The sequence below is a fragment of the Oncorhynchus kisutch genome, linkage group LG17, assembly GCF_002021735.2.
Source record: "Oncorhynchus kisutch isolate 150728-3 linkage group LG17, Okis_V2, whole genome shotgun sequence".
Classification (NCBI taxonomy): domain Eukaryota; kingdom Metazoa; phylum Chordata; class Actinopteri; order Salmoniformes; family Salmonidae; genus Oncorhynchus; species Oncorhynchus kisutch.
Genome location: NC_034190.2, coordinates 49,184,534 through 49,197,487, shown reverse-complemented (window position 1 = coordinate 49,197,487; position 12,954 = coordinate 49,184,534). Strand labels below are relative to the sequence as shown.

General features: G+C 44.1%; 1 protein-coding gene across 1 annotated transcript; it reads left to right on the top strand.

Moving 5' to 3' along the window:
- The first annotated feature begins 5,145 nt into the window (after nucleotides 1-5,145).
- Nucleotides 5,146-12,881, top strand: LOC109907802 (achalasia, adrenocortical insufficiency, alacrimia). Its single transcript, XM_020506028.2, has 17 exons — nucleotides 5,146-5,279; nucleotides 5,483-5,594; nucleotides 6,147-6,274; nucleotides 6,363-6,418; nucleotides 8,279-8,370; nucleotides 8,506-8,552; nucleotides 8,739-8,837; nucleotides 10,548-10,691; nucleotides 10,813-10,933; nucleotides 11,065-11,189; nucleotides 11,298-11,358; nucleotides 11,453-11,543; nucleotides 11,666-11,759; nucleotides 11,850-11,917; nucleotides 12,024-12,102; nucleotides 12,196-12,280; nucleotides 12,608-12,881. Exons 2-17 carry the CDS (start codon nucleotides 5,496-5,498, stop codon nucleotides 12,761-12,763), a joined length of 1,545 nt encoding a protein of 514 aa, XP_020361617.1. The 5' UTR covers nucleotides 5,146-5,279; nucleotides 5,483-5,495; the 3' UTR covers nucleotides 12,764-12,881.
- The last annotated feature ends 73 nt before the right edge of the window (nucleotides 12,882-12,954 follow it).

The window sequence follows — 12,954 nt, the reverse complement described above, 5'->3', positions numbered from 1 at the left end:
CAGCCTGGAAGTGTGTTGGGTCATTATCCTGTTGAAAAACAAATGATAGTCCCACTAAGCACAAACCAGATAGTATGGCGTATCGCTGCAGAATGCGGTGGTAGCCATGCTGGTTAAGTGTGCCTTGAATTCTAAATAAATTGCTGACAGTGTCACCAGCAAGCACACCCACACCATCGCACCTACTCCTCCATGCTTCACGGTGGGAACCACACATGCGGAGATCATCCGTTCACCTACTCCGCATCTCAAAAGGACACGGCGCTTGGAATCAAAAAATTTGACTCGTGAGACCAAAGGACAGATTTGCACCAGTCTAATGTCCATTGCTTGTGTTTCTTGGCCCAAGCAAGTCTCTTCTTATTATTAGTGTCCTTTAGTAGTGGTTTCTTTGCAGCAATTGGACCATGAATGCCATATTCACGCAGTCCCCTCTGAACAGTTGATGTTGAGATGTGTCTGAGGCTGGTCACTCTAATTAACTTATCCTCTGCAGCAGAGGTAACTCTGGGTCTTCCTTTCCTGTGGCATGTTGACATTTTCCCCATTCACTGACCTTCATGTCTTAAAGTAATGATGGACTGTCGTTTCTCTTTGCTTATTTGAGCTGTTCTTGCCATAATATGGACTTGGTATTTTACCAAATAGGGCTATCTTCTGTATGCCACTCCTACCTTGTCCCAACACAACTGATTGGCTCAAATGCATTAAGAAGGAAAGAAATTCCACAAATTAAGTTTTAACAAGGTACACCTGTTAATTGAAAAACATTCCTGGTGACTACATCATGAAGCTGATTGAGAAAATGCCAAGCGTGTGCAAAGCTGTCATCAAGGCAAAGGGTGGCTTCTTTGAAGAATCTAAAATCTAAAATATATTTGGATTCGTTTAACCCTTTTTAGTTACTACATGATTCCATGTGTGCTATTTCATAGTTCTGATGTCTTCACTTATTCCACATTGTAGAAAATAGTAAAAATAAAGAAAAACCCTTGAATGAATGGTGTATCCAAACTTTTGACTGGTACTGTGTATATATATATATATATATAAATAACTGCCTCTACATTAAGAAATATTCAATCAAATTACAGCTTTTTTTGGGGGGGGGGGGGCTATTTACACCACGTTACCCTATAGTCTATAATTGATCCCCCAAGATCTAGACACCATGATGCATGCACTCCTCAAAACGTCATTTGAATTGGCAACAATCAGTGGCGATTTTGCCATGTGAATCTTGGGGGGGGGGGGGGGGGGGAGAGAATGTGGGATGCATGCCAGCAAAGCCACTACACAACACAACACTAAACAATACATGAATTGCACTCTACCACTGCTTCACCTGGCTATCAGCGGAGCCTTGTCTGGCAGTGAAACAGTTCATTCAGCCTCATTTATTGCCTTTTTTTTAAACAGCTGGTATGGCTGAGTGTTTAAACAAATGTGGTTTCTATTGACAATTGAGATGTGCAAACTATGGCATAAGGGGATGACAAGCGGATAAGAGGCAATCCGTAATTTCGATTAAGACATTAATGAGCGAGCTAGGACGGACGTAGTCAATATAACAATTTTAAGTTATACTAAGGTATACTTACACACTTTTGAAGTGTACAGCGACAGAATTCAGAACATGGGCCATTCTTACCGTGTTGTCCCTGTACACCAAGTCAGAACTGTAGGATAATTAAAGTGGGCATATAAGCAGACAATGAAAGCTCTTACAATATTAGATGATTACACTTTTCAAAAACAGGTTATAGGCTACATGTGCACCACCAAGTCAGAACAGTAGGTGAAATTAAGAGGTGAAAATATACCAAATTATTAGGGTGAGGCACATGGGCTACTAACAGCTTGCTACACAACATACACTTAGTATTACTTTCTTAGCTACAGTATACATATCTCCCTGGCATATTACATCATTTATGCAGCAGCATACAAGACATTTTTGGACTCACCTTCCCAGTTAGCACAGTGGATCTGGGCCGATTCCGGCTGAGAGTCGGGGCACTCGGCTGAGATCATTAACATTTCATATTTATTTATTTTTCCATATTTTCTCATTGTTTCTGTGATCAAAAAATACAATTAACATTTAAATTAAATTATTTAAGAGTCCTGTTTAAGTTGTATTTTAGTATTTTGATACCTTGTGTAAGGCCACTGATAAGCATTAAAAACTTTGTGGATGGAGCCTCCTGGGTGATGCAGCGGTCTAAGACACTGCATCACAGTGCAAACTGCATTGTTACAGATGCTAGTTCTATACCCATGCTGGCCACGAATGAGAGACCCATGAGGTGATGCACAATTGGCCAGGCATTGTCCGAGTTAGTGGAGGGTTTGGTTGGCCAGGATGTCCTTGTTGCATCGCATTGTAGTGACTCCTGTGTCGGGCCAGGTGCAAGCACGCTGACACGGTCACCAGGTGTACGGTGTTTCCTCTGACATCATTGTTTTGGGGATGGATGAGTATGATTTGTATGAATAAAATGTATAAGAGCAATATTTAAAATGACTAAATTGGTTAATTTTGTATACATTTATTTAAATTTGCATCGGGCCACTTCTAGGTGGGATTCTGGTAAGATGTCGACAAAGTCGTCTGAATTCCGGTAGACAGAAACGGCCTGATGTACTTGGGCTGATTCTGGGCAGTCATTCATTTTGATTCCGGGCCAAGTCTGAAACCTGATTCCGGAAGAGGGCCGCTTCTGGGCCGATTCCTCATTGCTAGCTGGGTTGTTGTGCTGTGCTCACTTGAACAGAAAGGTGGAACGGCGGTCCTTCGTGTGCAAATTTTGTCTTCAAACTATCAAAGTCTGCTATTTTCTGGATTTATAACTTGAAAAAAAAAGGTTGAATCATGATGACGTCAGTGATCTGCAGGTCTTAGCTCTAGAAAGAGGCATGAGTTCCCGATTTACAATTCCGTTGGATGAAAGTTCAAAACGTATTTTCCCAGTCGTAGCTCGTTTTTCCCGAGTTCCCAGTTGTCTTGAATTCACTAAAGTCCGATTTTGCAGTTCCGAGTTAACAATTGTTTTTATCGTGGCACAAATCATGCTTCATTGACAGCATGGCCAATGTTGAATGTTTATCATTTTAAACTAGGAAAAGATACCCTTATTCTTAGACCTGGGACCACACAGATACAGCCACTCCATTGAATAGCAGTTAGCCACTGATTCCTTCCAAACCACTCATTGTTGAATTTGCGATTTCCAACTTGTTGTGTAATGTTTATGTCCAATGGCCGATGAGCACCAATACATTTTATCTATCATTTCTCTTAATTATTTATCTTCATATGACAAGGATTAAAAAGGATTTGCCAGTAGATTGTCGACTTGATTCTTGATGATGACTGCTAGCTAAGATTTTGAAAGTATGATGTTGACATGATCAGTCCAATCAAAGTTACTGTAGATAAAACGTGATTTGATGGCATTTTATCGGTGGCAAGTGACCTTTAGCCTTCTTGGATGGGCACTTCTAATGTAACTCTGTGGCAGCACCCAAGGGGCTAGAATTTCCGATGTCTACCCTTAGACTTGGCTATGATGTAGTGTCCATATGAGTGACAGAACACTGAGCAAATCACAGTGCAACTCTCTGCATTTTCTGCTGGCTTGCCCCACCACAACAGAAAACACTGAGCTAGGCTGAAACACCTGCATTTTGGAGCTGCCTTACTCAAGAAAACAAAAACGAGACCATGTTTGTATGCAGCTTTATTAACTCAGTGATATATATATATATATATATTTTACATTGTTTGCAAACTGATATGTGATATGTATTAATGCCAAAATAACATGCAGAACAGGCAAGCCCCCCCCACCAAAAAAAAACATGTGAATAACAGGTCGCCACTGCCAACATTCAATGTCTACAATTCGTTTTTACAATGTGTTTGGTTCATCCAGGCCATGTAACAAACAGCATCAGTGTGAACCAGAGTATGCGAGCGGAGTTGAGCGGTTGGAAATACCGCACTGCTCAGGTGCTCCAGGTCATTTTCAACGTCTCTGCTACAAACCGCTCTGTGCTCAGAAAAGAAAACTGCCGCTCGATATTTTCTCCATTCATTAAAATCACAATTTAACCAACACCCATCTATTTTTGTGACTACCCGGGCCTACTATTTGGTTTTGAAGTATTGAAACCAAATCATATGATTCGAATGAAAAGTGTTTGAATAAACATGAAAAGGTGAATGTAAGAAGCGAACATGTCATATTAAACAGCATATAAACACTCCAAATAGGTCAGGAGCCAGACAGGGAGCCCAAGAAGGAATGGAAAGGAATTATTTAGCCTATATTATTTATATTATTTCAAGGCTATAGCCTACAAAGAAATACATTGTGAAGCATTTGCGAGTGTGACACAAAAGGCTGGTAGGAACATAAAGCATTCAACATTGTTGTATTAAATCATTATAGTCTATACATTTCGTATATAGTTTGTGACTTTACGTATAATTAAATTCAAATTAAACGAAAAATGACATTATTTCCTTTGAATTTATTTTTAGAATACATTTTTAGAAACATGAGTTTGGCCTGTCTGTGGCTTCAGGGCTCATGCGATGGTGTCTGGAGATCGGACCAGTAGCGGAAAATATCCATTCCACACTTGCAGGACGCTAAACATTATTTTCGCCATTCTTGACAGGCTGGGCAGAGACCCTGAGTTTTGTATGTATTTATATAGGTAGGCCTAAAGGTTTTTTAGGCAAAATAACCCAATCAAAACGGAAAGCTTCTTGAATACCGGCATATACCAAGCCTATTGGGCCAACTATGGCCTATTGTATAGATAGATAATAGAACAAACATGAACGAAACTTTTAAGATATGTGTTTTTTTGTTTAGAAACACTTTGCTCAATGACACATGTAGTTATATATCACCTCATTCCTTTCTTTTAGCATGTGAATGTAGTACACCACCATGCCTCGTGACACGTGCGAAAAGGCCGACGCTCCAGCCTTTGAGAATCTCGCTCCGAGCTCCTGTTAAACTGGGATCGCTCTGCTCCAGCTCTACCCCCCAACATCTGGTGTGAACAGAAGTAGGATGTAATGCTGCTGTTTTTCCGGTAGATGACAGCAGCGCATGCACCATTGGACAAAGTACGTCCGCGTTGTGGAAATTCTCCGTATTGTATGCCTTTTACAGGCCTCCGTAGTTTACGAAACTTTCCTGACGGACGCTGACCTGCGTTTTGAAGCAAACTTAGCTACATTTTACAGGAAAAGGAAGGTAGTTAACATCAGCTACATGGGCAACTGAGTAGTTATTTTTAGTAATTCTCGGTCTAGCTTGCTAGCATGGCTAAATTGCCAATCATAACTAAGCGTACTAGCTAACGTTTAGGACTAGCTAGCAATCTAGCTAACTTCGCTAGCAGCTGCATGTGATGGCTGAATGTTGAGCTTGCTAAATGTGATGTGTCTTTTTTTCAGGAGGAATGTGGTTATGATGTGTTCTTTGGCTCTGTTCCCCCCACCGCTGTCCGGCGATGGAGAGACTTCTCAATACAACGAGTCCAACACAGATCCATCCGTCTGGTTTGAGGTGGGCGGGCTACCGTATCATTGTCAATCCCTACTACTGTTAACCGGGTGGGTAAAATTTGTGGAACTTTCCAACAGGAATCTGTTCCAAAAACTTCGCAAATAACAAAGGTTGCCAACAAAACAACGCATACAATTTTGAATAGCGGCAGAATAAGATGCCGGGTAGAGAGTGGGCTATTTCATAACGTTTTTCACTCACCACGTTTATTTCCCGAAAAATGTCTTTCCTCACTCTGGTAGCCTATGGGCAAACATTAAGAATAAGATACGCGGTGAGTTGATCATGCTACTTTGTATGCGTTGTTTGTTGGCAACCTTGTACTTTACGTTTTTGGAACAGATTCCTGTTGGAACGATCCACAAATTATACCCACCCCTGTTAACTTACTAGTCACCACTAGCTACAGTGTAACTTACCGAGTTGCCACAAACTGTCTGCCACTGCATTGCTTGGCTGTTTAATGTTATCACCTAATATTAGGCAATGGTGTGTGTGGAGAGCAAGAGCTACAGTATGAATAATGTTGTATGCGTTTCCATTTTGCTGTAGGATTCACCTGCTCTGAATCTGTACTTCCCGCGAGAGTCACTGAAGCCTCACAGCCGCCAAGAGAGCAGCAGCAAGTCGGCCTTTAGGGACCACTGTGAGACGCTGTACACGAGGAGTGCAGGGGCTTGGTGTGTGTGTCTCTCTCTCTCTCTCACACACACGCGCAATTCCGAAGCCCTGTTTGTTCACTAATCCCCACCTCTGTCTGTCTGCTAGGCGTGATGCCGGCCTGTCTGGACTCCTAAATGAGATCGCCAACTCCAGTGCAGAGGGTGAGTGCCATGTTATCGTCGTTCTTTCACTCTCACGAAAGTATGGGCGAGGGGACGGTCAACTAAATAAGGGAACCAGGGACCCTCTGCACACATCATCAACAGTCACCCACGAAGCATCGTTACCCATCGCTCCACAAAAGCCGCGGCCCTTGCAGAGCAAGGGGAACTACTACTTCAAGGTCTCAGAGCAAGTGACGTCACCGATTGAAACGCTATTTAGCGCGCACCGCTAACTAAGCTAGCCGTTTCACATCCGTTACACAAGCGTGCGCTTTAGATAAGAAATTATCATGCAAGACTTTGTATCTTTTTAAAAATGCACTGTAACATTTTTGGGAGTTAAGGTCATTTTGATAACCAAATGTGATAAAGGAGCATATTCCTACACCTAAAACTGCTCCAAAACAAATTTATGTTCAAACATTTAAACGTTGGCCTCAGCTGATTACTGCATGCCGCCGTTTTGTTAACCCATCAACACTGACATCACTTGAATGGTTGGTCTGACAAGCAGCCCCGATTACAATGCATGTTATTAGCCTCATTGAGTGTTTTCATTTTGACAATTAAAAACATAGGAAAATAAGTGCCATTTTTAGAAGGCAGAAATTAGTAGTGTAACGTGGCATGAGTGATAAATTGACAAAAATATATACCCTGCAAGGTTGGCTATCCATAGCTAGTCCAAACCACAGCAAGCTCAGCTATCATTGATGGATGTTTTGCCATCTAGTGACGTTAGCGGGACGTCTTGCTACAGTTATTTTTACTATGGACATTGGCAGCATCATTTGTTAGGTCTCACCAATAGTTGCCATTGATTTAACAGGAGTGGACACTGTTAACAACCCTGCATATTGGTAGCTAACTCTTTCAGAACAGACAGACACCTAACCATCTTGCATTGACTGAATACTCGCTTTTCTAGCCCAGGTATCTAGCTAGCCTCTCCTAGGTTTGGCACATCTGAAGTCCCTCACTGCAAACCATATTGAATACCGTTTTAATGTGTAGTGTACATGATCTGCCAGCAAAAGTGACTTCGTTATTGTGGGCATTACCGTGCAGTTAGCCTGTTGGCTAGCTTTGGCTAACGCAGTTCGTCCCGTTACCCATGTCAAAACTACTGTAATGTTTAACACAGCTAGAGCTTACCCTCCGAATGAACACAAAAACATGTGTAAGTGAGTTTTTGAATGAACAATAGGCGCTTATTCGATGCTAGCTACCTGCTTTGAATGTGATTGTAGACATCATGCATTTAGCTAGTTTACTAATGACGTGTAACAGTAGATCTTGATGCCTCTGCCCATGTAACGTAGCCAAGTTGAATGTGCTCATATATGCAAATGCATTTTTGACCGGACTATACAGGCTTGTTATCGTGGTTGTGAGTAATTTGTTGTTTTTCGATCTCAAATGGGTTGTTTTAGCTTTTCGTTTATTCACTTGTTTGATTATGGCTGCTCCTGAGTGGTGCAGAGGTCTAAGGCACTGCATCTCAGTGCAAGAGGCGTCACTCCAGTCCCTGGTTCGAATCCAGGCTGCGTCACATCCGTCCGTGATTGGGAGTCCCATAGGGCGGCGCATACTTGGCCCAGCGTTGTCCGGGGTTTGGCCCGGGATAGGCCGTCATTGTAAATAAGAATTTGTTCTTAACTGATTTGCCTAGTTAAATAAAGGTTACATTTTTTTTAAATAAATTAAAACATCTCTCGAAAAACGTGTAATATTATCTTCTAAAAGCATTTTCATACCATCACGTTCAACAAGGTTACCTATAACCTTGACATGTAAACCAATGTTACAGGTTGATTTGAGTGTTTCAGTCCGTCTCCTAATTGAGTGTGTTCCCAGTGCCCAAGTGGCTAGGGGTGAGCTCGAGCTGTGTCCTGGCCTTGCTACGCTGGGTTTCCTCCTTCCACAGCTCTCTGTTTCCTCACCTAACAGTAAGTGGTCCAGTATGTCGTTTCACATGGCTAATTCTCAGGCAGTTCCAATCAAACAATGCAGAACTTGCCGGGGTGTGTTGGATTCTGCAGGCTTCTCTAAGTGACTGTCATTATTTTGCCCTTTGTCTTCAGTTGAGCAGCGAGGAAATGACCGCCGAGTTTTCCCAAGTGCTGGACTGGTAAGACTACCTTATTTAGTTGATGAATCCCCAATCGGATCCTTAAATATACTCTCTTATGTTATGTATGTCCTTGTCAAATGTGAGGTATTTGTTTACTTTCACAAAAGCATGCTCTCTGAAACCATGGCTGAAGTATGCTATGTATCTGTAGTTGTCCTCCTGTTCTTGCTCCCTGTGTCTCAGGTCGGACTGTGCAGTGCGGAGCTTTGCCTGGCACCCACACACTCAGAAGTGTGCCGTGGCCCTTTCAGACGATTCCATCAAGATCTACAACCCCAAGAGGTTAAGTCTGTCGCAATGGTTCTCTCTCTGTCTCTGTCTCTGTCTCTCTGTCTCTGTCATTGACTATCAAACTCTACGGGCTGGCTTTGAAACCTACAGTGCATTCGGAAAGTATTCAGACCCCTTGACTTCTTCCACATTTTGTAACGTTACAGCATTATTCGAAAATTTGATTAGATAAAACATTTTCCTCATCAATCTACGTACAGTACCCAATAATGAGAAAGTGAAAATGTTTGCAACTGTATAAAAAAAAACCTGAAATACCTTATTTACATAAGTATTCAGACCCTTTGCTATGAGCCTCGAAATTGAGCTCAGGTGCATCCTGTTTCCATTGATCAGCCTTGAGAAGTTTCTACAACTTGATTGGAGTCCACCTGTAGTAAATTCAATTGATTGGACATGATTTGGAAAGGCACACACTTGTCTATATAAGGTCCCACAGTTGACAATGCATGTCAGAGCAAATACCAAGCCATGAGATCGAAGGACGTGTCCGTAGAGCTCTGAGATAGGATTGTGTCGGGGCACAGATCTAGTGAAGGGTATCTGCAGCACTGAAGGTCTCCAAGAACACAGTGGCCTCCATCATTCTTAAATGGAAGAAGTTAAGAACCACCAAGTCTCTTCCTAGAGCTGGCTGCCTGGCCAAACTGAGCAATTGGGGAGAAGGTCCTTGGTCAGGAGGTCCAGAGTTCCACTGTGAATAATGATAGAACCTTCCAGAATGACAACCGTCTCTGCAGCACTCCATCAATCAGGCCTTTATGGTAGAGTCACCAGACTGAAGCCACTCCTCAGTAAAAGACACATGACATCCCGCTTGGAGTTTGCCAAAAGGCAACTAAAGACTCGCAGACCATGAGAAACAAGATTCTCTGGTCTGATGAAACCAAGATGGAATTCTTTGGACTGAATGCCAAGCATCACGTCTGGAGGAAACCTGGAACCATCCCTACGGTGAAGCATGGTGGTGGCAGCATCATGCTGTGGGGATGTTTTTCAGTGGCAGGGACTGGGAGACTAGCCAGGATCGAGGGAAAGATGAACAGAGGAAAGTATAGAGAGATCCTTGATGAAAACCTGCTCCAAAGCACTCAGGACCTCAGACTGGGGCGAAGGTTCACCTTCCAACAAGACAACGACCCTAAGCACACAGCCAAGACAACGCAGGAGAGGCTTCTGGGACTTGAGTGGCCCAGCCAGAGCCTGGACTTGAACCCGATCGAATATCTCTGGAGAGACCTGAATATAGCTGTGCAGCGACACTCCCCATCCAACCTGACAGAACTTGAGAGGATCTGCAGAGAAGAATGGGAGAAACTCCCCAAATACAGGTGTGCCAAGCTTGTAGCGTCATATCCAAGAAGACTCAAGACTGTAATCGCTGCCCGTCCTGTTTGTACATTGTCATTACGGGGTATAGTGTGTAGATTGATGAGGACAAAACATTTTGTTAAATCCATTTTAGAATAAGGCTTTAGCGTAACAATATGGAATAAGTCACGGGGACATTCCTTCCCAATGCACTTGTATGTCCTCAATCATATTGTCAGACCAGCCTAGTGCAGTGCAGTGTTTAAACTCTGGCACCGTTCCTGCAGTGTTTACGTACGGTTTGTGAGTGAAATTCTCTCTTCTCTGTCTCCCTGCCTTGGTCTCCCTGTCTCTTCGTCTCTCTGTCTCTCGCACATTCTCTCTCCTCAGTGCTACTACTCCCACCCTGAAGCACCGTCTGCAGCGCAGTGTGGCGGCTCTGCAGTGGAAGCCTTTGTGTGCATCTGCCCTGGCCGTCGCCTGTCACAACTGCCTGCTTGTCTGGCACGTGGACCCCACCTCACTTTCTACCAGGTACACACACACACACACACTTGTGTGCATTATAGAGTCATTTCTATGTCTTGAATGTTCTTTTTCCTCTGCCCTCCCTATTTCTCTCTCAATCCTTTTTTGGTCTTCGTCCCTCCCACAGGCCTTCCTCTGGCTGTGCCCAGGTCCTGTCTCACCCAGGCCATTCCCCCGTCACGTCCGTCGCATGGTCACCTAACGGACCTCTCCTGGTGTCGGCCTCTCCCAGGGACACTGCCATGCTGGTAGGAATCGTCTCAATCCACACACACAAACAGGATCTGCTACTCGACTGTGAAAGTATTTTACTGTGATGTCGTAAGGGCTTCGTGACTCTTGTCTGTCTCTCTCTTTCTCGCCGTCTCCTCTCTGTCAGGTGTGGGACGTCGCTGTTGAGAGCTGTGTGCCTCTCCACCGCGTGGGAGGGGGAGGAGTCACGTACCTGTCCTGGTCTCCCGATGGCAGTCGTGTGCTGGCAGCTACACCCTCCTCCCTCTTCAGGTCAGAGACGGTAGTGCAGGAGAGCTTCATGCTTCGTGTAGTGTTGGTCGGATTGACGTTTCTGTATTACTGTATGTGTGTGTTATTTATGTGTTTGTGTTGCTGCAGGGTTTGGGAAACCAGGATGTGGACTTGTGAGCGGTGGCCTAGTCTGAAGGGACGCTGTCAGGTGACACACACACACACACACACACACACACACACACACACACACACACACACACACACACAGTGTCTGGCTAACTGTCTCTCTAACTGTCTAGTCTGGCTGTTGGAGTCCTGATGGGAGTCGGCTGCTCTTCAGTGTGCAAGGAGAGACCGTCATCTATGCCCTGACCTTCACTGACAACCCAGGTGCACACACACACACAATTCCATGTACAATATAAGGCACTTAAACCTTTTTATAGTTGTTTACACTGTGCTGTGTGCTTGCGTTGTTTGTTTTGATGTGTGTTCTCCTCTTTGTCCACTAGGGGTGCCCTTAATGATGTCAGGTGGGCCAAAGGCAGCAACAGTGGTGGCCGACCTGTCCGAGACCACCTTAAATACACCCGACGGAGATATCATGTAAGGAAAGGCCCGAGTTAACTCGTCCTTTACGTCACTAGTTGTCGATTACCCTCACCGATTGGATTGTTGGATTTGTCTATGTGTCAGGGTCGGAGGAGAGATCCAGTCATTGGTGTGGGATCCGAGAGGAGAGCGTCTAGCCGTGCATGTCAAAGGTCAGGCTTGTTCTGTCTCTTCCCACTTTCTCCGACTTGAGAGATTGTGTGTGTTTTGACGTCTTCTCTCCTCCGCTCACTCCCTCCCTCTCATCGGCTCCGCCAGGAGACGCCGGAGCAGGCCGCCCTGCCATGATCGCAGTGTTCAAGACTCAAATCAGCCCCGCTTTTAAGCTTCTGCCATGGTATGTGCTCTAGTATGTTACATTGCCAGGAAGGTATCTCAGTGGTAATCAGTTGTTTGTATCTCAGTGGTAATAACTGTGTGTGTGTGTCAGTGGTTTTGTCCAGGGGGAGGCCGGGACAGAGCCCAGACTGATGCAGTTTAACCCCAACTACCAGCATGGAGCCCAGCTCACTGTGGTTAGTCTCTCTTCAAACTCTTCTTTACATTCGCGGGCCTCCAGTCATTTAGACGACCCCTCACAGTGCTGCTTAAACTGGTCTTAATAAAGCTAGAGTTCACTGATAAACTTGAAATGTAGAGCTGTTTTCGAACCTCAAGTTGTTTCTGCCTTAATTCCATTCGTATGGGGAGACATGGGCAACATAAAATGGTACATGGTCCACACACAAATTCCCTTTTACATGACTATTGTTGTACAGTAGTGCATCAGTGACTAGAGCAACAGGTGTAGTGAGGTGTAACTTAACTCATCCTAGTGACTGTAGTGAATTCTCTCTCTACAGTGTTGGTCCAATGGGAAGATTACCCACGTGCCTTTCTGCTTTATGAGTGCTGGGAATCCCCAGCCTGGCCTGGGAGGCAGCCCGTCTCTCCCCCTGACCCAGGGCAGACCAGCCGACTACAACAACCAGACTCTCTACACAGAACTCATCTCCTGACCACAAACCCACACATACACACACTCAAACTAACACAGAAACCATATTTCAGTACAATTTATACTTTTTTTTTACACTTTGTAAATAAACGTGCACAAAGTGTAATGCAAATTGTGAATGATTGTGTCTTTTTGAATTCCTAGACCAAGACATGGTAAGGGGGTTGGTGGAATGGGGTTAAGGTCTAGGCA

What these genes read in the sequence shown, in the direction of transcription:
- LOC109907802 (XM_020506028.2), top strand. Translation starts at nt 5,496, where the DNA reads ATGATGTGTTCTTTGGCTCTGTTCCCCCCACCGCTGTCCGGCGATGGA. An exon ending in ATCCATCCGTCTGGTTTGAG is followed by an intron (nt 5,595 to 6,146) that starts GTGGGCGGGCTA and finishes ATTTTGCTGTAG; the next exon opens with GATTCACCTGCTCTGAATCT. An exon ending in CTCTGTTTCCTCACCTAACA is followed by an intron (nt 8,371 to 8,505) that starts GTAAGTGGTCCA and finishes CTTTGTCTTCAG; the next exon opens with TTGAGCAGCGAGGAAATGAC.